Source organism: Pezoporus wallicus, unplaced genomic scaffold (genome assembly GCF_028554395.1).
Source record: "Pezoporus wallicus isolate ANWC-B61680 ecotype Strahan unplaced genomic scaffold, APGP_CSIRO_Pwel_v1 contig_3058, whole genome shotgun sequence".
Classification (NCBI taxonomy): Eukaryota; Metazoa; Chordata; class Aves; order Psittaciformes; family Psittacidae; genus Pezoporus; species Pezoporus wallicus.
This window is the reverse complement of record NW_026641153.1, coordinates 6,384,826-6,412,609: the sequence shown is the minus strand read 5'-3', so window position 1 is coordinate 6,412,609 and position 27,784 is coordinate 6,384,826. Positions and strand designations below refer to the sequence as shown.

Genomic DNA, 27,784 nt, shown 5'->3' with positions numbered 1-27,784 from the left:
CTGATGCAAGACAGCACTGGCTTTCTTACATAAAACCCCGTGTCCTTGTCACAGATAAGAGTATGATGGTCAGACTCTTCTCATTGAGGATACTGGCTGGAAACTTTGCCTGGGATAAAGATTAAAACCACCACATTTAAAAAAAAAAAAAAAAGTGATAAAACAGGGGAAGTTTAGATTGGATATAAGGAAGAAGTTATTTACTGTGAGGGTGGTGAGACACTGGAGCAGGTTGCCCAAGCAAGTGGTAAATGCTCCATCCCTGGCAGTGTTTAAGGCCAGGTTGGAGAGAGCCTTGAGTGACATAGTCTAGTGTAAGGTGTCCCTGCCTGTGTCAGGGGGTTGAACTAAATAATCTTAAGGTCCTTTACAACCCAAACCATTCTGTGATTCCCTTTAGGTATATTTGGTACTCTTAGCTATACCTTAAGGATGGATGCACCCAAATGTGTTTGTATCATATTCTCAAGGGAAACTTGTGTTCAGTCAAGCATTCCAAGGAAGTGCCTGGAACAGGAAGGCAAAACTTGTTTTTTTAAGTGAATTTGATCTGCTTCAAATGGAGTATTTATAAGAAAAGCAATAACTATTCTGTGTCTTGTAATATAAACTTCAGCAAGTGAAGTTTTCCTCAACATGAAATAATCTTCTGCCTGTATTTCAAATACTGTATAATATGTAGCTAGATCTGCAGCTTGCATTCCTTCTAGTTAAGATGCATTTTGGATAATCTCCTTTTTTGTTTAGGATGCCTACTGGATAGCAATGAACAGTTCTTTGAAATGTAAAGCTCTCAGTGACATCTTCCTCCTCTTCAAGAGTTCAGACTTCATCACTCGTGACCTCACTCAGCCGTAAGTAGATTTCTAGCAGTCTTATACACAACCAGACAAAAAACCCACCAACCCTCTAAAAGTAACTTTTCTATTCTTTTGAAAGATCTTACTCTTTACTGTATGTACAGCAATGGTAAATACCAGATACAAACATACATGTTCATGTTTAAAAGTTATTCAGGGGCTGTAATATGTTTTAGATATGGTAATAAGTTAGATGTTCTTTGAAGTTTCCCCACCCCTTACTTCCTTCCTTCCTTTGTCTCCCTCCATGGTGCAAAGATTAATGCCAGTGTGGAGAATTGCAAGGCAATTTAGTCCAATTTAGTGTGGAGAATTGCAAGGCAAATTATCTTCACTGTTACTTGCTGAGGGTGAGTCTCTCCTGGTAAACCAGAATTGTTTACCTAGCTTCAGTCAACAGGAGAGGAGCAGCCTCTGTTTTATTATTCTATTAATTCTCTTGGTTTTAATATGCAAATGAGTAAAATCAATAGAGGAAGATATTAGGACAAGGGGAAATAGCTTTAAACTGCAGAGGGGAGATTTAGATTAGATATTAGAAAGTTCTTCCCTGTGAATGTGGTGGGGCGCTGGCCCAGGTTGCCCAGAGAAGCTGTGGCTGCCCAATCCCCGGAAGTGTTGAAGCCTCAATTGGACGGGGCTTGGAGCAACCTGCTCTAGAGGAAGGTGTCCCTGCCTGTGCCAGGGGGCTGGAACTGGATGAGCTCTAAGGCCCCTTCCAGCCCAAACCATTCTATGGTGATATTAAAGTAGTGCCTGCAAAATGACACTATGGACTAAGACCATTTTTCTGAGTTGCTTTCCACAGAAAGTGATGTTTTAATCTTGGTTGTACAGGTGTTTGCTTTCCCACCCCTTTTGGCATTTACTTGTTCCTACTTACCATATTGTTGCTGTTTCTCATGGTAATACAATGTTACTTTGCCATGTCCCTTTCAAATTTTGAAGCTGTTGAAGTTTGTGTTGTGCTGTTGAATTGAAGTCATGGCTGCCTGGAAGATGCCTGAAAATTCTGCAAATGTATTCCTAGAGCTTCTTCTGAACCCAAGTTCTTGTAGGTCTTGAACAAATGCACTCCAGGAACTGTGACTGTGGGTAATGGTTACAGTAAAAATAACAAATACAATGTGCTTGGGGTTTATTTTATCTGCTTGCATGAGGAGAGCGTAATTGTATAGGAACTTACTCTTCCTAGAGTACCTGCATGTGATTCATGTCACTCATTTCTAAAAAACAGCCTTTTTTCTGAAAGAAAATTATTGGAATTTAATTTCTTGATGCTATTTTTTTATCCTTCCCTCCAGCCCCCAGAAAAGCAGAATTTCAAAGCAAAGGCCAGTCCATGGCTTGGATTAGATTGTTTTCCAGTAATTATTGAATGCTTATTTATATTAAGTATATATAGTATATTAAGTATATTAAGTATTTAAGTGACTCAGTCAAATGCAGGGCCCTTCTAGGTACTTTATAGAATGTGAAGTAGCTTATGGTGTGACTTCCTGTGTGAAGTAGCTTATGATGTGGTAAGAATTGTCTTGCCTAAAATGTGAAACCAGATGCATTAAATGTGGTGCAACTGCCTTCTTTAATTCCTGCAACTCTGATAACACTTTTCTCACCCCCCAGTTTGTTGGTACATTAGAAAAATGATAGGTAGCATCATCCTCATCCTTACCTCTGAATTTATGGAGTGCTAGCAACAGTCAGGCCAATTCTGGTGCTAGGCTTTACATTATATCTAACCTATGACATTATGAGGTGCAGGGGAACAGGCTGTGAAGGCAGGGGGAGGGTGCTGGTGTGAAAAGAATCATACACATTGTATTATCCCTTTGTGAATATCAAATAATATGGGTTTTGTATCCTACTATCCTCATGTATAAAGAGGTTCAGCTGAAAGTACCCTGAGCTCCTTGGAGAATTCCTATTTGGTTAACCATTTTCTAATCAATTTGGAATACAATCAGGGGTTAGCAAGCACCACTTGATTTAGAAGATGTGGCAGCTCTGTGTGTGTGTTTGTGCTCTTATTTTATGCTCTTTCTGTGGTATAGAGGTGGTTGAACCACCTTCACTGAGACTGAAATGAGTGCATTTTCTGTCAGGTTTTATCTCACACCGGGTAGAGTTAGTGCCTCAGCCATTCACCTTGCCTGCTGCAGACAGTGCTGACTTAGTGGTAGAAGCAATGAATGCTCCTGTGTTGTGAGATTTCACAGCATGGGTGTTAACTTGAACCACCAGTAATTTCATCTGAAGTTCACACTAGATTGCAAACGGTAGTGACTGAGCAGCCTGTAGCAGGCACACTCTCTTCCACTGATCCTGCTGTGGGAGAATAACCTCTAGCAAAAAGACAACACCTCAAATTGCAGTAGCTCAATCCATTTAGACTTCTTTTCCAGTGTGGTAAGACCACACACACTGCTAGATAGCACAGCTCAGGTAGTGGGTGATAAATAAGCAAACCTTGTGACAAGACTGTGGGATCATCACCTAATCTAAAGGTTAAATTTCATTTGAGATGTTGAATTTATTTCCCTTCCTGTAAATTCTAATCTAATGTTGGTATAAATCTGGGGGGGGGGGGGGGGAGGTTTGACAGGATAGAGTTAATATGAACAGTGCAGCCTTGGTATTTCCATGACTTTAAATGGAAGTTGTACTTAGGAGAACACGTGTAATGGATAAAATCACTTTGGTCTCTATGTATCTTATATTTTACAAATATGTTGTACTTGGTTAAGGCACGTATCATTGGCCAATCTGTGCAGGGTATTTCTAAATTACTAAGTTATTTGTACAAAATGTCCCCAGCCAAGAGTGAAATGATTGTTGCTGAATTAGAGCAGTGCTCTTCCTTAATCATACTATCGATTAGCTGCCAGTTTCCTCATCCTTAGCAAGCAGAAAGTAAAAATGTATCTGGCATAGGAACCTGAAGTGCTGAACAAATGGAAATTGGATATATAATACATCTAAATCCCTTGGAAGAGCTACTTGGAGGCTAAATGCACCATATTTCATTAATACTCAATATGGTCTAAAAGTTTCTTGCCCTGCATAACAGCTGGGATGCTGTATACCATTTTGTTGTTGTTTTGCTTTCTGTTCAATTGTATTAGCTTGAAAATCCACTTCATGGGTCATAATATGGGAACAACTTTGCGATAGCCATTTGAAGGTCTCTTTCTTAATCCAGCTTTGCCAGTGATGTGGACTTCAGACAAACCACTTTCTTTTCCTCTTCCTTCCTCTCCCATTTCCCGTTTGCTTATCTGGTATTGATCTCTGTGTTGCTCAGGTCAGGGAACTGCCCTTGCTGTAATTCTCAACTGTCTCAAGTTCCAAGACAGCTTCAGCTGTGCAAAACTTAAGCAAACATTAAAAAACCATGGCCTTCATGCAGATATACTGAGGATGACTAGATAAGCTTTGACTATTTAAAATGCTTGGGTTCTGTCATGATTTTGACACTTTGGTTGGTTGAAATGTTCAGAATAATGAGCTAACTTTCCTCCTTGTTAATTTTGTATAAATTAACAAAGACTTCAGAGCAATGCACTCAATGTACTCAGTGTTGTTTCTGCTTCAAAGTGAACACTGCATTTTACTTAGCGGAGTTCACAAAAAAAACCTTGTGCGTGGTGTTATCTTTTTAGGTTTTAATGTAGACTTTCAAAAACTTCATGTTGTGGATATGTGATGTAAAAAAAATCCCTTCTAATTGGGATTTCTGTTAAGTGATTGAAACTCCTCTTTTGAACAAAAATCCTCTTAAAGCCCTGTGGAGTGTGTTGGTTTAGAACAGTTTTCTTCCTTATGGTTGGAAAGTGTGGACTGCATTTAGTTAAAACATGATTGCCTACATTGAGACTGGTATAAATATTAGCAGTAGTTCTAATGATAGATAAGTAATAACCTTTCAATGATAAGATAACCATGTTGTTGTATCAGGCTTGTTAATAAACCTTGGAAGTTTAGTCAAACTTCAGAGATTGTTCCTGTTCTACAGGGCAATACTGGATGTTTTAAATCTGCAGCTGCTGCTATTGGGATTTTTGAATGCTAAAGTGTCATTTTCCCAGTTGTTTAATAATCACAACTGGAGAGGTAAAATAAGAAGTCCTGTGAGTTCAACCTTGCTGAAAAGCAATCTAATGCAGAGAAGAACTTTTTCAGGGATTGCCCTTTGACTTATTGTATAGGGGCAGTATGTGTCACATGTAGGAACAGCTGTTTTCTAATAATGTGCACTGCATAGAATCATAGAATACCAGGTTGGAACGGACCTCAGGGATCATTTGGTCCAGCCTTTCAAGGCAAAGCATGTCCCAGCCGAATCTTAAGTGTCCAGTGCTAGGGAATCTGCCAGTTCCTGGGGAGATTATTCCAATGGATGTTTGTTCTCATTGTGAAAAAATTTTCTCTTGTGTCCAGTTGGATTCTCCCAAGGGTAACTTGTGCCCATTACCCCCATCTTTTCCATGTGACTCCTTGTAAAAAGGAAGTCTCCATGTTCTTTGTGGCCACCTTTTAAATACTGGAACATGGTGATAAGTTCTCCCTTGAGCCACCTTCTCTCCAGTCTGAACAAACCCAGTTCTCTCAGCCTTTCCTCACATGGCTTCTGAGTCCTGGGATCATCTTTTTGGCCCTTCTGTGGACTCTCTCCACGCTGTCCACATCTTTTTGTAGTGTAGGGACCAAAACTGAACTCAGTATTCCAGGTGGGGCCTGACAAGCACTAAGTGGGATAATGGGATAATGTGTTTAGAGTAGGATAACTTAAGTGTTGTAAATTGACTCATTATTTATTGGACCATCTGGTGCTCTGTAACTGTTACTTGCAGAAGCTCATTCCTGAGAACTCTTTGAGAAACTAGTTAGATAGGTGGAGTGCCCAAAAGTAGCCCCTCAACCCTGCCTAAGCCCAGGAAATTTGTAGTAGGTAAGAAATATCTACTGGGTTAATGGAGCAGGTGAAACAACTCCTCTTGAGCCAAGGAAAAGTTTCCAAATGTATTAATGTATTAAAGATTCAAAGGAACATGAGGAGAGATATATTTTTTGTTGGTTGGTTTGTTTTAGATGTTTGTAAAAGTGCTGATTAGTGCCTGTTTCTGAGAACAGTTGAGAAAGTCTGCTCTTGAGTGGGGTTTAGCCTGTCAGATTCCTAACGCATTGTGTAACTTTAAAGCCTAGCAGATGCTTCAGTCCTTTCTCTTTTCAAGCTACCATTCTGACTACGTTTTTGATACCAGACTTAATGCTTCTAATTACTGAATTGCAAATTAGGAAGTTTTTCTGAGATGTGGAGTAACAAGCTGCATTCTCCTAACGGAGTATAGGAGGCAGTGTTGGCTCATAAATACGTGCCCTGGCTCCCAGGATACCTTTATGCAGAAACAGTCGCGGTCAGTTCAGATTTTAGTATAGCCTATTTCAAGGTAGACAGTTCCACATGAGAGTATGTGGAAAATGAGGCCCTTGATTTTTTCTTTTTTCCTTGAGGTTTTACTTGCATCCCATTTTTCCTAGCAACTTGCAGTGTAGTGTAAGATTCTTTTCTGAATGATGCATGAATTTCCTGTTTCGTTAAGGCCTTAAAGTTTCAGCAAGGTTCAGTATTCTTATAAACCTTCTGAAATTGCTTTTCTGTGTTGAAAACTAAACCACGTAATGGCTTCATGTGGTGTGTCCAGTTGTGAAATACGTGCATTTGGAAATTAACATGCAGCAGCTATGTATAAAGAGACCTTGATCCTTCTGTTCTTGACGTCTAAGTAAATATCTATAAATAAGCTGTTGACTACAGCCCAAGGCCTATAAGCAGTAGAGTTTAATTCCTTTACCCTTAGTAGTATTCCAAAGTGCAAAGGCTTCAGAAAAGAGAGCCCAGATATATCTTAATTTTGTGTTCCTAAAGTCTTTCTGATCATTCTTTCAAGTACGTCCAAACTTGACTAGGATGTGGGTTAAAGAAACCCCTTCTAGCCTTCTGCCTTGTAACATTGAAAGTCCACGTGTAATAGATGAATTCAGCTGGATCTGGACAATTAATGCTACAATAAGTTAGTAAAAAATATAGAATTGCAACTCCATCGACTTGTCCAAAATTCCACCCCCCCCCCCCCCCCCCCCCCCCCGAAATAAAGGGGTTATGTCCTTTTTGTTGACAAAACTTGTAATACTATTTAGAAGCAAAATGAGGCAACAAAAGTTTGTCTTTTGCTGCTTTCTCCCATCTTTTTCCTCATTTGTACTCAGTCCTGTGTCATTAAGGCTCAAGAAAAATAATGTCCTTTTGTCTTGCAGTACTTTTGCTACATTCATCGGTTTGCTTGTTTGCTTGATTTGGCAGCAATACTTCAGCTGTCTGTGTGGCTTGGGATGACACCCCAGGATTTCATTTTCTGACTTACAAGAAAAGGAGAAGTCATCTTTCCCACATAGCTCTTACCCAGGGTTAGGTTAGCTGTTACCTGTAGCTTCCTTACCCAGGGTTAGGAAGGGGAAAGTTGACTGTTCATAAGGCTGTTTTTTGAATGCTGGAAAGACTGCATGTTAATGGAATGAAACAGATTGCAGGTACCCTGATCTCAGATATGGAAATCTGTGAGAGCTAATAAGGGTCCTAGTGCGCAGGGGCTGTAAAACTCCATGGGTTGGACTTCAGCTGCCTTTAAATATACAGTTTATGACTGGATTTGTGTGTGTGGGACACTTTCTTGAGCATGGTAAGCATGTATACTAGTAAGGGGGGAATTCTGAATTTAGCAAGACTGCAAGCTCTCATGGGTTTGTTTCTATTGCCTTGACAGATCTTAAATTGTTGTGGAATATAAGCTGTAGTTGAAAGATGTTATCTGTTTACATAGGCTTACAGATATATATGATCTGTTTGATTACAGTACTTCTAGAAAGCATGCCTGCTATCGCCCTTCTTTTCTGTCTGTAGTGGATATTAAAGTCTAAACTAAAATGTGTGACATGTATTTCTGGTGGCAGCATACTGAATGAACTCTTACAATAGCTCTTCACTTCAAACTGAAGGCTGGGCAGCCATGTCTTACAAATGCAATGCTTATATTAGAGATGCTGGACTTCTGGATTGCTTAACCAAGTTCAGTGCTGAAGGGAGACAGTATAAATGTTGCCATTTAAGACTGTTGCTCCACAGTGATCCTTCACACAGCCCTATGCATCAAAGTAGTTTGCCACTAAGGTCAGGGAGTACATTTGGAAGGAAAACACATGTTCTTTTGCTAATTCCCTTTTAAAGTTACAGGATTTACAGCAAAGTTTGCTGTAAAATGACAAAAAGGTGCGTGGAAATTGGCTTGGGTATAAATGCCTCCATTCTTGATAGCTCCTGAAAGGTGACACACAGAAACAGCTACTCACAGGGGACAAAACCTTGACATCTGCTTGCAGTTATGGAAATAATTTTGTTTATTCCCACTCTCCAGAGATTTGTAAGAGTATTTTTTTAAGGCTCTTAATTTAGAAAGATACTGTGCTGTGGAATCAGAAGTGCGAGTGGTGCTGTTTTGCATCCCTTATTCATGGAAATGAACTGCTCTAAGGCATGATGATGTGTCTCAGTTGTGTGGTTTAGGAATTTAAACATTAAAAGTACCAGGAAAAACACACTGCAGTGAAACTAGATTAGTTTATCTGGTTCTTTGACGATGCACTTACGCCAACATAACAGCAAAGAGCAAAAGAGCAGTACTGTTGATTCAAACAGGAGAAAACCAACAGTGAATAAATACATTTTAGCCACATCCCTGTCCAAATTTAAGTGCTTCTAAATTACACTAGATGAAAAAGTTGAGTTTTTTTCTTCTTCTTCCCTCCCCCTGCCCCCCCCCCCAATAATTGTCACAAGGAGGTTCGTTATATATGTATTGAATGTACTTGGTTTATATATGTTGAAGAGAATTTAACAGTAACTTTTGTGATTCACAGTTTGGAATTATTTTTCTCACTGTAGCTAAAATCTTACATGTAAAAGCAGATTTTAATGCTCATGCCTTACTTTTCCAGATTTATTCACTGTACTGATGATTCCCCAGATCCTTCCTTGGACTATGAGGTAGGACTCTTTGCATGACTTCTAGATAATAAAGGACTCACAGGCAGGTTGCCATTTGGGCTTGGGTATGTGTCTATACAATTTGTTTTAACGGTGTTGCTTGCGCAGAGTGGGGAACTCTGGTTAAGAGCTACAGATCATAAGGAATTCATTTAATGGCAGGTCAGAGGAGTTGAAGTTCAGACTTTTGAAGTTTCCTTGCAATTTTCTCTCATGCCTGTCAGGTTTTGCTAGGAAGGACAAGTTCAAAAGTCATATATACTTGATAGGGTGCTGCTTGTGAAGATCACAACTGAGATTACTAAGAGAGAAGCTACCTGTAGTGGCTATGGACATCCTGAACAGAAGTGGTCTGTCATATCTTGTTTCATATGCTCATTACCAAATTAAAAAGTTAAGCTGACAATGTAGATGCTTTAAACTGTGTGGTGCTATTGCTTTCATTTTTTCATTTCTCTAAAAAAGATTTTTATGTAAATATAACATTTGTCATCCTCTTGTGTTCTTAAAGAGCTTTAGAAATGTGAATGAATCTTTTTTGTTTTTTTTTTAAAGCACTATCTGATGTGCTTTAAGGATACAGGGCATCTAAAAGTTGGAACAAAGAGTTTCATGGTTTATGTTGTCATTATGAATATCATCTTTGATTACTGAGGTTTTCCTAATACAGTTGATAGGTGTTGGGAGTTTCCAGTATCTGCAGTGGTACTTGAGGCCTTCAAAATAATGTATTCATCTGAATACTTCAGCTTAGGAAACACAGAAACTTGAGAAAGTGCCAGAGATATGCTTTAATTACCAGGCAGTCTGTCCTGATGACTGTAATAGTTTGGTTACTATTTCTATCTCCATGTACTTAATTTTAACTGGTATGCGCCTTCAAAGGCGTCACAGGATTTTGCTTGGGTGTATACCAAAATAGAGTTTCATTTGGTTAAATTTAATTCTGCTCATCAGCTCTTTTGGCTAGGGAGCAACTTTCTGCCAACTCCATCACAGATTTTCTGTGCCTTCAGCAGGGTTTTTGGTTTCCATGCTTTAACGTTAATATAACTTTGAAGTCGCTTCATAAATAATTTTGTGGTTATAAATGCCATACAAAGTGAAATAGCATAAGATAATTAAGGTAGGAAGGGGCCTCAGAAGGACTCTAGTCCAGATTCATGCTCAAAGCTGGGTAAGCGATGAGATCAAATCAGGTTGCTTGGCATTTTATCAAATCTGGACAGGGTTCAGTGGAAGGAGGCTGCGCAACCTCTGTGTTCCAATGCTTGATGGTCCTCATGGTGAAAGAGAGTCTTCTGTTCAGCCTGGAGAAGAGAAACTGCTTGGAGACCTTATAGCATCCTTCCTGTATTTGAAGTGGGCCTACAAGAATGCCAGAGAGGGAGTGTTCATCAGGGACTGTAGCGATACGACAAGAGGCAGTGGGTTCAAACTTAAACAGGGGAAGTTCAGGTTGGATATAAGGAAGAAGTTCTTTACTTTGAGGGTGATGAGGCACTGGAATGGGCTGCCCAAGGAAGCTGTGAATGCTCCATCCCTGGCAGTGTTCGAGGCCAGGCTGCATGGGACTTGGAGCAACCTGGTCTAGTGAAAGGTGTCCCTACCTTCCACTAGATGAGCTTTAAGGTCCTTTGCAAGCCAGACCATTCTGTGATTCCATGTCCAGTCTTAACCTTTCTACTTTAAATTAGTTTGGACTAGATGGTCTTTGGATGTCCCTTTCAACCGACAGCTTTCTGTGATTCTGTGGAATGAATATTAAGTCTAATTGCTCTGAAGTATTTGCTAAACTGATTATGTGATGTGAAGGTTAAGATTGTTTTGTTTTCTTCTACTGGGAATAATTTCAAAGGTCATCTTATTCTTACAGCAAAACTGTAGCTCTAGAAGGTATACAAAATATTACCTGTTACCTTTCTGAAACAATACTTTGTTTTTCCTCTGTAGCTTGTCCTTCGAAAATGGTGTGAGCTAATCCCTGGTGCAGAATTCAGATGCTTTGTCAAGGAAAACAAGCTCCTAGGTAAGGATTTGCTTAAAGATAAAATTGTTAGGTGAAGTTCTGAGGGGTTTCTCTTATTTCCTTGAATCAGAGCTAAATCTGAAGACAGTTCTTTGTCACACCTCATTTCTAGAATTAATGCTTTCTTCTTTTTGTAATTTAAAATGTGGCATACCACTGTATTGACACCACAGCATGCTCAGTATTACAGTGGTAATATTCTTAATTCTAATTGCTAATTCAGAAACTTCACCCAGAGGCTGTTTTGTAAGTGATTCTTTTATATTCAGGAGTGAATTGCATCGTCTCCAAGTTGCAGAACGAAGCAGTTGGGTATTATGCTGACAAAACATGACCACATGTGGGTATTATATGCAGAAAGCTGGGGAGGTCAGAACACATCCACAAGTGTATGAGACATCTGAGTTCGTATCATATTCAGTGTAGCTTAGTCAGAAAACCTGTTGATCTGTTACTGTGGTTCAAAATCTTCAATGTAAAATGTTTCAAGTGACACTGACCAGCAAGGGTACCCACAGCATGCAAAGAGCTGGTGGGTACATTGGGAGGCTTGAAACAGCTCTAGGACAGGCAGCAAGTGTATTAGGTAGCTCTAGGGTAAATTTAGTTGAATTATACTCCTCTGGATGTCTTGACTGTTCTCTGCTGACTAGAAAGAGCTTAGACATCTACTGCATGTACAGGTGCTTGGATTGAGGGGTTTCATTTTAGGCTAAATACTATTCTGGAGTTTGAATTCTGTTTTGGTGTGGAATCTTTAAAGATGAACAGAAATGTAAATATAACAGGACTGGTGCACATTTGTCCTCAACAAGACTGAATCATTCTGCCTAAATTCCTCTGACAAGGAAATGTTACAACAGTGATGTAGCAAAGCTCTTATCCAGATTTTATGGGAAGGAGGGTGATTTTTTTGCTTTAAAATAAAACCAGGTTTGCTCATTTTGTCTGTCCCATCCCTACGTATTCGCAAGCACCATGGTGGAGATATACAAGTGGTCTATCCAACATTCCTTGTTGTGAAATGGAAGGGAAGGGATATTAGAGGTCTCCTCCTCATTGCTTTTCCTCGCTCCTTCTCAGCATGGTGACTATGTGCTTGTTCTCGATGTGCCTTTCTGTACCTGTTACATGCTGTCAGCAGTTTTGGTGCTCCATCATGTCTCACCTCTGTGAATCGTTAGGAATGTATTCCCTGTACTTTTTTTCCTGATCTGGGTGTAATCCTATAGAGCTGCACATAAATGTTTTGGAATGTGCTAATCTAGGTGCTGTCAACACATACCATTCTTATAGCCCTCTTATTTGGCTGTTCTTCTGGTGCTTTATGCTCGTCTTCCCATTCTCTTTCCATTTGTGCCAGTTGCAGGGTTTATTATGGTTCTCTGTATCAGAGTTTATCTTGCTAATAGCAGAGATATTCTTCAGTAAGTGGGTATTGCTTAATGGCTGCAGACCTGGCTTTTTTAAGGCAGAAGAGATGAATCTTGTTCTGTTACATGCTGCTGGAGCACCACAACTGCCAGAGATATGCATCACTGTATTAACCTCTAGCACATCTGAATGTACATTTTATATAGAATATGTATAGTGATACTTACTTTTAGATACCTCAAAGTGTTAGGCTAATGCCTAAAAACACTCTTTACAATTCATTACTGTTTTGAAACCCAGTAGAGCTACCACTATTATAGAATGGCTTAGGTTGGAAGGGACCCTAAAGCTCATCTAGTTCCAGTCTGCTGCCATGCGCAGGGACACCTTCCACTAGACCAGGTTACTTAAAGCCCCATCCAACAGTATAGGTGTTTTGTTGTTCTGTTTGCGCTTTAGCTATCACTCCAGCTGCTTTTCTGAAGACAATTTCAAGATTTTTCACCGTATGTTCCCATGCTTTTAAAATTAATAAGCCTGTCAGTCAAACGAAGGAGTGATACTTGCATAGTGTAGTGAACGATTTCCCAGTTACACATCTGTATCCCCTGAGATGCCATCATCTCTTGTTTCTAGACCTGAGTTAAGCTTTGCAGTGGTATTAATAATTCAAAGTTTCACTGACATCACAAACTTCATATGAACTTTTTGAAAGGGCACATCTTTGGAGGTAGTCAGCATTGTCCTACAGTAAAACTTAATCTCTGTGTTTTGTGGGTGTTTGTAACAGCAAACTGCCATCCTTGATGGATATTTCTTGGGGGATTCTGGCTTTTTCTTTCCCTAAATAACATGAGTTACCCATTTTGCAGTGATGGGGCAGGTCTTGATATTGGTCCAGCACGGTATTGCAGTGGTGATGTTGACACATCCTGTACGAGAACTCCTGCCACTTAAAATGCATCCAAGTATATAATCCTGTTGATGTCAATTTAAACTATTGTCTTGGTGACAAACAAATATCTAAAATTAAGAGCTTGTGATATAGCTGGAAGAGTTTCTCTAATGTCAGCTATGCAAGAAAGCCCTCAAGAAGGCAAATGGGAGAAATAAGACACTAGACTGCATGCTGTCTCACTGATGTTAGGATTTAAGGTTTCGCCTGTAGTTAAACACACACCTTATCAGCAAAGTATATGTTTGATAACACCTTATGAAAGAGGTATGAGTTATTCTGTGCTTAAAAAAAATCAGTTGATGAGAATCTTTATGGTATGCTAGGATCTGTCATCTTTGCTAATGTGCAAGCTTAGCCTCTGCTCCTTTCATTTCATGGTTCCAAATTCCAGTCCCTACGTCTGATGTACAGAACAGAAAAGGTTTTGACCAGAGTAACCAAAGGGAATGAAACTGAAAGGCAAAGACAGGAACTGGAAACTTAATCACAAGCAATGGTTCCTTCTGAAATTTGTTTAAAGATGAGAAAGTTGGGGCTGTTTAGCCTGGAGAAGAGAAGGCTGTGTGGAGACCTCATAGCAGCCTTCCAGTATCTGAAGGGGGCCTATAGGGATGCTGGGGGAGGACCCTTCATTAGGGACTGTAGTGACAGGACAAGGGGTAACTTAAAACATAAACAGGGGAGATTTTGATTGGATATAAGGAGGAAATTCTTTCTTGTTAGGGTGGTGAGGCACTGGAATGGGTTGCCCAGGGAGGTTGTGAATGCTCCATCCCTGGCAGTGTTCAAGGCCAGGTTGGATGAAGCCTTGGGCGGCATGGTTTAGTGTGAGGTGTCCCTGCCCATGGCAGGGGGGTTGGAACTAGATGATCTTAAAGTCCTTTCCAACCCTAACTATTGTATGATTCTGTGATTCTATAGTCAAAGCATGACCTATAAAATGAGGTTCACAAAATGTAGGACAGAACTCAACTCTGCGAGGAAGATTCCTAATAGAAGTACATTAAGTATAGGAGGATAAAGCCAAATGCTATGTCACTGGTAATGGTTAAAACTTGGGAGAACCCTGTCTTCTGAAATACAAATTATAACTTGCATATCTCTGATAATTGCATTTTTTCTGGTTGGGTTTTTTGCATGCCTAAAACTCTTCATAATCAACAACATTATTGACAGGTATATCACAGAGGGACTACACACAGTACTACGATCATATCTCTAAGCAGCATGAGGAGATCTGTAGATCAATACAGGAATTTTTCAAGAAACACATACAGTATAAGTTCCTGGATGAAGACTGTAAGTACCTTAAGGCTTCAGTTAACAAGGGGAGTATGGGGGAGGGAAAGAGGATGTTTGTGAAGGTTTTTGAATACTTGTTGCATGCGTAGTTACAAAGACTTAGAAATGAAGGCTCTACCTCTTTGAAGTGCTTTTGCAAGGTACTGGGAGGTTTGAAATGGAAAGAGCTTGGAGAGCAAGCTCCTTAAAAACAAGATCTGTCCTCTTGTCCTTGTGCTGTACTGAGCCAAGCTTGTTTCCTCCACAGCACATTGAGTTACAACGTGCTAAATTCTAATTTACTGCTGGAGATCAGTGTTAAAATGGGTACATTTTGATAAATAACGGCATCCCCAATATTTTAAGTCTGTCTATATGCATCTGTTTCTTCCTACCTATTGCTTTCACAGGGCTTGGTTCTTTTTAACCTGGGAGAGTCTTATAGCTCTGGTGGCTAGAGCATGCAGAGCAATGTAGTATTTGAATGACTATAGAACTGGCGACAAAAGAAGGAATAGGCTAAAGCTTTTCAGGAAGACAACAGATGAGTGAAAGATCCTCTCAGAAGGCATAAATGACATTTTTCTTTTTAAGGCTTTTCCCGTTATACTTATTTTTAATTAGGAAAAGATAAACCTGAGAAGTGAGGCAGGAAATGCTGAACAGAAGGCATTCAGCAGTAAAAAGAATACTGTTTATACAGATGTTGCCAGATGTTTGCTGCTAAATTTCTAATGTATTCGTCAAAGAAAGGATTAGTAAGCTTCTTTTCAAGAAGTTACAGTAATTTCTCCTAGAATATTGGTGCGCACAGCAGTTCAGCTGCTGAAACTTTTGAATAAAGGCTGTGGTATTTGATACACTGAAGCAGCCCAAGTAAATTGTCTCGTTCTTAAACGTGGAGTCCTTTGCAAATTATATTGGAAATAGTTTCATTGCATGGTTAAGTGACAATTGGATAGTGTTCTGTTGTGCTGGGTGATCAGTAGTGGTGAAAAATACAGTGGAGAAATTAAACTGGGTCTGGCATGGACCAAACCTCAGTTTAATAAGATAAATAAACATAAGAACTGGTTGTATTTTTGTGTTGTCTTCTATAAAGGTTTGAAAACTCAGCCTTTAGGTAAGTTTTGAACATGGTTAACTATTTTGCTGAGCCACCAGAGCAATCAGCTAGACCTGCCTGACATTCTGAAAAGACACTTTCTAATGCCAGTCTCTGTTATATTACAATTCTTAATCATTTGGCTTTGCAGGGTTCCTTTATTTCAGTCCCAAGAAGATCTCAAGGATTCCATCTTGGAGAAGACTAGTAATCTGGAAATCAGTAGATTAATTTAATAGGTCCATATCCCTCATGTTTGGAAGATCTGTCATATAGATCTGACATTGTGATTGCTGTCTTTTAATTTTCCTCTGTGTTCCAACATAATTTTAGCTGGTATGTCATCAACTGCTAGATAAGAATTCAGGGCACTATTTTAGGAAATTGATGCCTAGATTTAGGCTCTGAAACTGAAAGGTCTGAACTGTCATCTTACGTAAAGGATAGAAAACTATGCCATCGAGTTACCTCTGAGTTAAGGAGGTTTCAGGGTGACCTTCTGGGATGAGGTTTGTTAACCTTTTGTTTGTAGGCCCTAAATGCTGGTGACTTGTCCAGCTGCAGAGAAATGCCATACAGAAAATGGTTTCTATTTGTTTGTGGTTTGATTTGGGTTTTTTTACCACCTTTCATTCATCCCCCGTCATCTCTGTTGCTCCGCCGTCTGGTAGCATATGTGTTGTTAACAGTAAAAATCTGGGTTTGCTTGTTTGTTTGCCTCTGAAGGCAAGGTATTATAGCTTTTTTTCCTGACTTCTTGTTTTGTTGGGGATTGTGATGCTGTTTGCTCTGCTTTTTCCAGTTGGTCTGGTAGCATGTCCAGATGGAAGAGTTGAGTCAGAGCAGCTGAAGCATTGCAGAGTCAGAGCAGTAGGATAACAGATGGGTGAATGCTTTATAAATAGTTCTAAATGATGTTAGAATCTTCTAAATACTTTTCATAAGAGCTCAGTAAGAACAGTGTTCTGGAGGTATTGATACTGTAGAATTGAGCCTTGGCTTACCCTCCATTTTGAGCTATTGCTGGTAAAGTTCTTCTACAGTCTCGCTGCCTCCTGACACTCCTGCTCTGAGGTGGTCCCTAAGAAAAGGGAACAGTTCAGGTTTTCTCTGTTCAGTGTTTGTGAGTGTCCTGAACTGGTCACCAGTGTGCAGTCGGTCTTAACGGGGATGTAAATCCTGCTAAATGCCATTAGTCTCAATGATTGCCATAGATTTGCTTCAAGCTGACAGGTATCGTTTGATAATAAAGCTCAAATGTAAGAGTTCCATTAATGGGATATGACTACTGAGAGTACTTGGTACAGGCAACATGTTCAGTTGAACAGTTGGAGAAGAAATCTAGGGTTGCTGAGCTCCTTTTTGTGTTGATGGCTTAGGCGGGGCTTGTCTTCTCAAGGAAATACAGCTCTTTATCCCAGAGTGACATTTTAATGTGACGTAACTGAGCAAAGAGCTGTGTGGATTTTTAGGCTAGGTGGGCAAAACCACTTATGTGACTGGTTGAGTTTTGGTTTGCCCTTAGCCCAGCCAACTTTACATGAAATGTTAGATTAAGTTGCTGAGTAACTTTGCTCATGTGATCAATCAACATCCCTGATGCTGACGGTAGCTTGCTGAGTAGTCATTTAAGCTCAAGTGTTCTTCAGTCATATCCTGAATTTAGTTTATCCAGCATGTATTGGGAAATCTCTTAGCTGAAATATTCCTTTTCTTATTAGTGAAGGAAGTGACAGTATAACGTCTGTCTGAAATTTTTCCAAATCTGGCTTTTCTTTCTTTCTGCTAAACTGATACAAGTGCATGTAGTCATGCCTGAATGCTTATCTGTCGGCTTCCCTAGCTGAATAAACATACAGAACAGAACCCATGGTCAAAGATTCAGGCTTAATTCAGTCAAGGGGAAGGACAACAATGGAGCTACCCAAGGCAGCTTTGCGTTGATCACTGAGTAGCAAAGGTTCTTTTTGAAAGAGTTGCTGACAATCAGTAGGTGTGCTGTATCTGCTCTGGGTTACAGTAAACAGCCATTTCACTGCCACCTCCTCCTCAACACGCCCACTGCCCCCTTTGTTCCTACAACCTGTTTGTTTTGTTATTTGCTGCAGTCCTAATCTTTGTCAGGCAGGAACTTTCCCCTGTTAAATGTTAGTGCGATGTCTGCCACAGTAGAGTTAATCCTTCCTTGAAGTTTCTCAGTTCTGTTGTAAACCAAACAGCAGTAATGTCAAAGATAAACTTCTTCCTGGGCTAAGAGTTTATCAAGTGTTCTTTGTTGGGGGAAAAACTCAACAGACAAAGCCATTATTAAATGGAAAAACCTCTCAGTGCATTAACTGTGGTTACTGAAATGTTTCAACTCTTGGAGATGAACCTAATTTTGGCTTGCAGTTCCTCAGGCATGTTGACTTTGCAGATTGTGCTTTGTACGCAAGTATCCAGTAAGATTTAGGTGCCTTCTGTGAAATTATATATCCTAATCTTAACTTTTTCTTTTTTCTCCTTTTCAGTTGTGTTTGATGTGTACAGAGACAGCAGGGTAAGTGAACTTTATTCTGTGGAAAGCTTTCCTGAAATGCTACAGAGGTGAAGCAAACAATAGCTTCATCTTCCTACAAGTGGTCCTTGGGGGGAAAAAAAAATAGCTTAAAACCCAATAAAACAAAGGAAAAAAACCCCACCCCAAACAAACCCCTAAGCAAACCTCCCCCAAAAAACCCAGAGTACTTGATGTTTTTATTCTGTTCCCCGGGTCTCTTTCTATGTTGAAAGACTGTCTGCAGTAGGATGATAATAAGATTAGGGGTGTAAATATGTCTTTGCCAGTGATGCAATTGTTTAGTAAATACCTTCCGGAGAAGCAGCCTGTCTAAAAGTAACTTTCGCTTCAGCTGCAGTTCTCTCAGCTCTGTGGATCTACTGGAGGCAATTTAGTCTTCATTATGACACAGAGTCTTTGCTGAAATCATTTACAATAGAATAGACTGAGATGAAAGGAACCTACAGTGATCCTCTAGTCCAACTGTCTGGCCAATTCAGGGCTGACCAAATACTAAAGCATGTTATTAACGACATTGTCCACAGGCTTGAGGCATTTGAAGTACTTCATTAGTATTGTACAACATTACTAAGTTGCTTTAGCGAAGCACTACCTTTTGCTATGGTTCCCTTTGCTTAGTGTTTACTCTTGGTGCTTTTGATGGAAATTTATCTGAACATTCAGCTAGAATGGCTGTGATATTTAAAAAAAAAGAGAAGGTGGGGGTGATATTTTGCTCACTAAAAAAAATTTAGGGGATTATTACAAAAAAATTATTCCTTCTGGTGCACCACTTCTGTCCCCCCCCGGATGTTTTTCCCTGTAGTATCTGAACTCATTGGAACTAATCATTAATATTTCTTCAGATTATCCCTGTGAGGTTGGAAAATGGTAACTTGTATTTGATATGTGGAAATCTAGGGTACAAAGGGGTAGATGTTTAAAGAGTATATATGAATGTAGCACATGTGAGAGAAATGGAAGCTAATATTTTCTTTTCAAACTGCTCCAGCTGTGGTTTTGAGTGTGCAGCAGATCAGAACCCCAAACATCTGGATAATGATGGCATGGGGAGAAATGTCCTGTCTGAACTTCAGGTGCCAAGATCAGAGTTAGTCACCTTGACCTTTCCTAGTGATACAGAGCCCCTTTGTCTCACTAGTAACAATGGAGAGAAATAGGTCGAATGAACTGTGCTTGAAAGGCACACATGTATTGTTCTAAAAGCAACCACAACCAAAAATGCATTATGTAGCTTTAAATATCAAAACTAGATTCTGGGAATCACAACCTGATTTGGGAAATCACATTAATGCACAAAAAGTAAGTGGTTTAGCTTAAAGTTTTTCCAAATCCTAAACCAGAAATGTGAAACAAATTGCTGTATGCTTTTTGCTCTATACATTTATAAGTCTCACTGTTTGACTTGTTTAGAGTTACAGGATAGGAGAAGGTCTTTATTTCTGTTGAGCTGGGAGTGTCTGTAGTAAGCCTGGGTTCTGACTTTGAATGTAGCTCAAGTATTTTGTAATTGTGTAATAGTAAATTATGCAAACCAGAAACTAAACAGGCACGTGTGTCATGTGAAAAACAACTGTTGTGCTGTCACTCAGCATGATTTTTATAACATGGGTACCTAAAATCAGGCTATGGGCTAAAATCAGCAGTGCTGCATGATAATGAAAAACACCTGCCCAAGCTCAGGTCATCAGGCTTGAGTGTGCTGTTAGGCAAACTGAGGAGCAGCATTTCAGCTTTGAACCAGCTTCTGTCATTGGGTACTCTGCCTCCCACCTGAGGCAGTAAAACAGATTATTTAAGTAAAAGGTTTCAGCCTGCGTGATCTCAAATGAGCAGTGTTCCTTCATCTGTCAAGATAAAATGTATGTTAGTAGATATCTAGGTGCCTTCTATCCTGAGGTCTTGTAAACTGCCAAATAGCCCTTTGTGTGTCAGATCCTCCTTTCACACACACTTTTGTGATTTGTAACTGTATTATTCATTGTGCCCTTTGTATGTGAGTTACAGGCAGCAAAAACAATATTGAGTGTTGCCGAGTGTGATTAATTTCCAGAGCCCAGGCTCCTCGTCAGGCTGGTTGCACAGCAACCTCACCTACAGAATGAGAGCTATGTCCAGTGTCTGCTTATTTTAAATTCTTTCAACTCTAAATATTCAGCTTGAAGATGCTTGTTCTTTGATATGGTTGTGAATGAGAGCAACCCCTTCCCCATGCTTGCTTTAGTTACTGGAGAGACTGTACAGAATAGGGTGCCACAGGTCTTGCTTATTGAGTTAGAGGGTGGAATAGAATCAGCAGTGGCTTGATTGAGAACAAGCTTTTATACGTCTGCCTTTCCTGTCCCTCTTCACTGAGCTCATCTGAGCTAGTGCTGGACTTTGCAAACAAGTCATCTTTTAAGGAAGAAACACTGTCACACAGTCTTCCAAGCTGGATGATCTGGAGACCTAGTCCTGAAGAGACTGTGTTGCAGGACTGATAGCCTGTTTTCATTTGGATCCACTTTGGTTTTGGGAGGATTTTTTTGCTGTTGGGATTTCACAGTCATTGTGCAACAGCTGACAGGTCTGAGAATCAGCTCTGCTGCTGCTTTATCTCCCAGGTGTTAACAGCTTCTAACCATATTCAAGACAAGTCACTGTGGTAAGACAAGGAAATGCAATGAGTGGCTCCAGACCATGACCAGCTCACAGCTGCTCTTGTGAATGGGCCAACTACTGTTTGTGCCTCTGCCTTGTGAGCATTATCACTGTGCATGAAGGTGCAGCTGGAGGGAGGGAGATGTAACAGTTCAGTTTGCATTTTATCTTTTAACTTCCTTTAAACAGTCTTTGTCAAGGCACTTCCTTTCGACAGCATGCTTAATGCTTTAGTAAAACAAAGTGTGTAGCTGACGTCATGGGGTAAATCTATTGGCTCCTGGTTTAAGATGTGAAGAAAAATCTGATGTAACACAGGTTGGGTATTTTTTACCCTCCAGATATGCACATCATTGCCTTCCTGGCTTGTTAATTTCTGTGCTCTCTTTGACAAAGATTACTAGTACCAGAAGATGGCAGATAAATAGCTTTACTTTAGATGCACAGTGCAAGTCGTCTGAAACTACATTTAAATTGTGACTTTGCGTGTAAGACTTGAAAGAACATTTAATCTTAGGACAGTTTGGTTACTGAACCAGGGTTATATATGCTCCCTTTAATGAGCCCTGAAAAGCGATGCTTAGCATGTTTTGCCATTTTTCATCAAATTTGCAGCTACCAAAGCTCAGTTCAGATTTACGACCATCCCATGGAAACAGTTGGGGCTGTAGGTGGTGTACTGCTGGCTGCAAGGAGGGAGAAATACTGTTGGGTGCTCACGAAAACCAGGGGTTGCTTTCAGTAGTTTCGAAGCCAGTTCTCATTTCTTTCCAGGGTATATTTCTTTAGAGAAATGATCTTAGATTCCTATTAAAAAGCTGTTTCATGTTTTTGGGCTGAGGAGGAGTCTCTGCAAAAGCCTGTTGTAGGGAAGTCCTTCATTAAGGATAAACATTTCTGATGCAAGGAGAGATTCTCTGAACTGCTGAACTAACTTTGCCAGCCGTTGTCTCTGTATGTGATTAAATTGGTTCATTAGCTTGTTTTTCTAATGTGGTAGAGTAAATCTAACATTCCGGATTCCTGCTCCTGCTGCCTTGGAGCTAACAAGATGTCCCCATTAGCAAAAGTAAAACATCACTTATAATGAGAATTTGTGACTACCTTTTGAAGAGGAACTGAGATGGAGATGGTAGCAGAGCTTGCCTCTGCTCTCTGCACCCATGGTGTCAATATTAGTGCAGAGGTGTTGCAACTTAGCCACATGGATCTGTGCTTCTTCACTCTTCTGAAGCATGTAAGAAACCACTCAGGTGTTCCTGCAATGCAGAGTTTCTCTTGTAGCTGTTGGGTTTCAGTACTGCTCCTGTGGTGCATTGGCTTCTTAAAATCTGCTCTGTGTGAGATATACCCCATGGATCTGTCCTGAAAGGGAGAGACCTGTGAAAGCTCAGTGGCTGGGGTGCTGCCTCAGTTCCAGTTACAAGTAAATATCACTGGTTTTTCTGTGGTGGGACTCTCTGCAGCCGCATGAGTGGTTGTAACACACCAGCCAGTGTTTCTGTTCTGTATCACATGGGTTTCCATGCTTTTCCTATTCTACAGTGCCTGTGGGGGTGATTTAGGTAGTGTGGGTGGGAGAAGTCTGCATGTTACTCCATGTAATGACTGTATTAAAAATGCCTTTTAGTTAGTCTTTATTTGCCTGTATTTGTGACTGAAGGCTTCAAAAGCATCTTTGTAAGTTAGAAAACAGATGGCTGTAGTGTAAATCATTGAAGGTACTTGTTTGTATCAAGATCTTTTAAAGAAAGAACATCCTTCAGGAATGAGGGAAAGAAAGAGAAAGTCAAGTAAGTTTTAGTAGCTACACAGTCTTTAGGTTTGGTTTCCAGTTCCAGTTGATCTTTACTGAACGCAATAAAGCCCCTCAGTCCTGCTTCTGCTACAGCAACCTTTTTCTTCCATATTTGATAGATCTGATTTCTTCCAGATGTAATACTTGTTTTGCAAATTCTTACTAGCAGTTGTAGTCATGTCATTTTAATTTATTACAATGTTTTGCCTTATTAGGATAGAATATACTTCCTTGGATAAGAAAAAATGGCCATGTGTTGAGGGTTGCATCTTGAGATGACAAGGAATGCAAAATCTTGCTCCCCTGCAGATGTCTGTTACCTTTAACATGTTTTGTTAGTCTCTGCTTTTATTTTCAGTTGTAAACCAGGAATGCTGTTGTGCATAATACTAGAAACTGTTTGGGACACAAATGTGTTAAAGATGAGGCAGGAGAAACTAGTCTGGACTCCTAGTAATGGCTGTATTAAAAATGCTTCTTAGTTATTCTTTATCTATATCTCTGCAGCACTTTTCAGCTTTCATGATCTCTATTAGCATTTTGTAGACCCTGCTCTGTATCTGTATAGTCCTTTCTAAGACAAAGAATAGCAGTTCTTGTAGTCTGCTGAATGTACAGCATTGTTGAGGTAGCTTTTGATGGAAAGCAAAATCCCTGTTTGGCTGGGTTGGTTGGTTGGTTGTTTCCATTCCTTGTTCATGCTGTCAGAGGGGGACCGTGAGGATTAGATAGAACATCCATGTGAAATTTCATGTGAAAGCACTGTGCATAGAACTGATTTCAGTTTGAGCTTTGTTTGATCTTCTGTTTAAACAAATAAATGCATAAGTCATAGCTTGATGAATTTTAAAACTGTGTCTAATATAAAGGATGTTATTTTAATGGTGATTTCAATGTTGACATCTTTTTACCTAAAGACCAAACTTACTACAGTAATATCAGTATGTGTATTCTGATTTGCTTGTTTTAATTCTGTAGCTTATTTTAATGTTTCTGTTCCATTGCAGGGTAAGATTTGGTTAATAGATTTTAACCCATTTGGTGAAGTCACAGACTCCCTGCTGTTTACATGGGAAGAACTGACCTCGGGGAAAAACTTGAAAGGAGACCAGGGTGAAGGGGAAGCAACAGAACAGGTACAGCCCTGTGATGAGGGAGGGCTAACATCCAACAGGCGTTATGGACTTTATTTGTTCTCTGTCTTTCCAATAATCAATTTGTGATGCAAATTCCATTGAAGTAAATAGTTCTTAACTCATGAAATGTAAACTCTTTATAAGTAGAATCTACTTTATTAGATGGTAGTTAATCTCCACAAGCGTCACATCCTGGTTTTAGGTGCCTGCAAGGGAAGTTTTAGTTCAAACAGTCCAAGCCCATCTTGTACCTTTGACCATAGTGTGGGGAAGATGCACTGGAAATTGCTTTTATACAGTTTTTATGTGTTCTTTTCAATTTCTCTTGAAATCTGTTACTTTTCTATTTAATCACTTAAAGTTCTGCTTTGTTCCCTATATCTGTCATACATTTTCCCAGAGCTCCAGATTTATGTCTGGGGATAGGCAAAAAGAAGATTAACTTTTGTCTCTTCCTCATATCAAATACCCTTAGGTAAGCCTTGTCCTCTGGTTGAACTCCCTGGACTCGCAGAGCAGGGATTTTCTATCCCTCTTCCAAGCTGCATTGCCACCATAGAAACAAATAACTTCCTGTTAATACAGAGAGGGAGGAATAGTCTTCATTTATTTGTACTCCAGCTTTTTTCTCACTGCGTGCTTGAGACCATCTTAACGAGTCCTTGAAGAGCTGGATAGAAGATATGAAGTAGCATGTTACTTTATCTTGGGAAACGCTTGGCAGTTGTCAGAGGAGAGATGCTAGTCAGATAGTGTGAGCTTTTCTTCATCTTCTGTCTGTTAAATTGCATTAGAAGTAACTGGAATGACAAGCTTTATTGAGCTGATTTTAACATTGGAGCTTTGCTTTAGTTCTGTCATCATTTTCATAACACCTTGAAAGGGAAATACACCACTCTTAATGCTATTTTCTTGTAGTTTCACCACTTGAAGACCCATTCAGTGAACCTTTCTGCCAAAAGCTATGTCTTCTTTGTCAAAACACACTCTCGGTTCTTGAGCTGTTTGTGAAATACCCGATTTTTGTTTTGAGGATTCTCTGTTTCTTAGTGCCCCAGAGTTTTCTCTGGTGTAAGTCTGGATGAAAACTAGAATGACTTGTCTTCATGCTTAAGCTTACATCTGATCAGAGAGTCTGGTGTGAAGTTACTGAACTTCTGTCCTTAAAATGAAGCTGCTTATCGCCATACAGTGGGCGATAGCATTGCATGTCAGTGTCTTAGACTGAAACGTATATCAAGTAACCCAAAACCTGTTGCTATAATTGAGCATTTAGAGATGTTTTTAGATAGTTTATAGATATGCTTTTTCCTTCAGTAAGTAAATTGATTGGAAGTCTTAGGTCTTGATTTCAGAAAGGTTATATTTGCAAACACAGCTTTAAGCAAGGAACCAGTGAAGACAAGTTTAGGGATTCTGTTGTAATGATTTCTTTTATCCACATATTTATGTAGATACTACTGTCCGAAGTTTCTCATAGTTCCATTATTACAGCACTGTTATAAGCATATGTATATTAACTGCAGTAATAATTGATACATTGTAGAAATTTTAAAGTGAGGGAATAAATGCCTTTACTTCACTTACTAACATTTGACTTTTGCTCTTAAAGGGGCAGTTTTTAATATAAAAACTATAGTTCTTAGCACAGGTTTAGTCGAGTGAATGCCAGATAAACTTGTTGGCAAAGTGATTCCATCTCATGGAGGAGTTCAGGAAACACTGCTAGCTTTATTCACATGCACTGTTCTTGTCTTACCCAATATGTTTTCCAAAGGACTCTCCAGTTTTCCGTTGTACAAACAGTAAAGTTACTGTCCAGCCTAGTCCGTACCTGAGTTACCGGCTGCCAAAAGACTTTGTGGACCTTTCTACAGGAGAGGATGTTCACAAATTAATTGACTTTCTTAAACTGGTAAGAAGTAGTAAAAAACTTTTAATTCATCTTTGTGAAATAGCAACATCAAAGTGCCTGGAATTGTGCTTTTGTAATTAATATAGGTTACATAGTAACAGCAGAAGTATTATATGAAGCCATTGTACAATGTGTTGTTGGATTGATTTTTATGAAGTGATGAAGAGCAAACCTTCATACTCAGCTTGCTTCAGATAATTAATTTTATCTTCATGGGAGGCAATGGATGCAGTTTAACAAATCTTACTGAAGAAACTGACTTTTCTTTCTGATTTAACTGTAAATACAAATGTAGCATAAATAGAAATGTACTTTTTGATGGCTGAAGCTAATGCTTTTAAGAACTTCTTTGAAAGTTGGAAGATAAGTACACTAAGAAAAAAACTGAAACAGTTTTTACTGTTTAGTATACTACTGTTTAGTATACTACTTTTTAGTATACTGTTTAGTATACTAAAAAAAACCTGAAAAGTAGAATTTCTCTATTCCTTTGATGAACAGTGACATGAAAACATGCCATCTGTTTAAGCTAGGGTAGGGAGGGGAAGTTGCCTTCATCTTGACCACTGACTTTTACCACCACCATCATGTTTTATGGTTGTATGTTCTGTTGGTTAACATACAGGGCAAATCTTCTTACTGGAAATAAAATGCTGTAGCTTTGGATGGGGGAGAGGGCTGATGTTGCTTTGTTCCATTCAAAAAATGGCTTAGAAATGCATTCATTGTCCAAGATGCGCTGTATCTGAAAACAGTTGTCATGATTTGTTAGTGCTCTTATTGCAGATAACTGTGTCCTAACATTATGCACTGTCCTGTTCTGTTGACAGAAAAGAAATCAGCAAGATGATGACTGAAGTATCAAGAAGCATTACATTGAATTACAAGCAAGAAAAGTGGCAAAAAGCTATACTTAGCATAACTATTAAGCTATTGATTTAAAGAAAACCTGATTTTTATAGTGAATGAAAGCACCAAAGAGCTGTTCATCCTGCATGTCTGTTGGTTTATATTAAAAGTCTTTGTTAGGGAAACATGAAATGACAGGGTGAGTTCTCACTGGATTCCAGGTTAAATGCAATTATACCATGGTGTAAGCAAGCAGCAATCTGAGTACAAGAGAACAACTGTTTTTCTATCTCATAATGTGAAGATTGATGCTGTTAAAGTGTGCCGTTGGACTCTTTAGTGATAAATACAACAACATTTAATGCTTGTGCAGTTAAAACATCAAGCATCCTCTGTATTTAGGCACAGCCTTGCTTAAAATATTGCAGTCACAAGGAAAGAAAGGAATGTATGGGTTTTCTTTCTGTAATAAGCTTTTAAAATTGTAAATTGACTTTGTTTTGGGAGCACTTCTCATCCTTCCTTTATGTAACAAAAAGTGGAGAAGGCATTTTTTTTCATGTGCTATGGAGGCTAATTCTTCATTTTGGAGAGCAGCTATAGTAGGGTAGTTAAAGTGTCAAAGTTTTGCATTTCAGGAATTTGAAATTCTGAATGCATTTCAAGTAAATAATATTTTCACAATAGCTAAAGTTATGGACTTTGTTAAACTTCACCATGTTGTATTTCATTTTCGCAGTAAAGCTTTCTTGAATTAACATTATTTCATACTAGACATCATCTGTGGCTTTAATATAAATAGTTAAAATTACAGGTTGATGTTATGTTTATATGTGGACTAGGTCTTTTTTCTTTTGTATCACATATTTGAGTTTCTCAAGAAAATGATTATTCTTTCAGCTCTTAAAAAGCTGTATTCATTTGGTGGTACTTCATGGTTTTTGTATAAAGGGAAGTTTGCTAAATTTGGGAACACAGAAGCACTTGTTACCAGTGTCTGTTACCTGGGAGGTGTAGGGAGGACAGTTTCAGGTGATGAAGCTGCCAACTTTTGGATGTAGGTGCTTGCATGGCCTTAGTAATCTGTTAACAGTGTGCACAATTCCTGTTGAAACGAAAGGACATTTGGAAGTGCTCATAGCACCTGGAAACTGGTTTCTATTTCAAACCAGTTATGT

General features: G+C 39.3%; 1 protein-coding gene across 2 annotated transcripts in view; it reads left to right on the top strand.

Moving 5' to 3' along the window:
• Positions 1-27,292, top strand: part of CDC123 (cell division cycle 123) — a 37,509-nt gene extending 10,217 nt beyond the window's left edge. For both annotated transcript variants that reach the window (XM_057422425.1, XM_057422424.1), the window contains 8 exons: positions 748-854; positions 8,913-8,961; positions 10,915-10,990; positions 14,499-14,621; positions 18,219-18,247; positions 23,714-23,842; positions 25,620-25,757; positions 26,588-27,292. In XM_057422425.1, the coding sequence (XP_057278408.1) occupies positions 748-854; positions 8,913-8,961; positions 10,915-10,990; positions 14,499-14,621; positions 18,219-18,247; positions 23,714-23,842; positions 25,620-25,757; positions 26,588-26,614 (678 nt within the window). In that variant the 3' untranslated portion in view covers positions 26,615-27,292. The remainder of the gene's footprint in view (positions 1-747; positions 855-8,912; positions 8,962-10,914; positions 10,991-14,498; positions 14,622-18,218; positions 18,248-23,713; positions 23,843-25,619; positions 25,758-26,587) is intronic.
• The last annotated feature ends 492 nt before the right edge of the window (positions 27,293-27,784 follow it).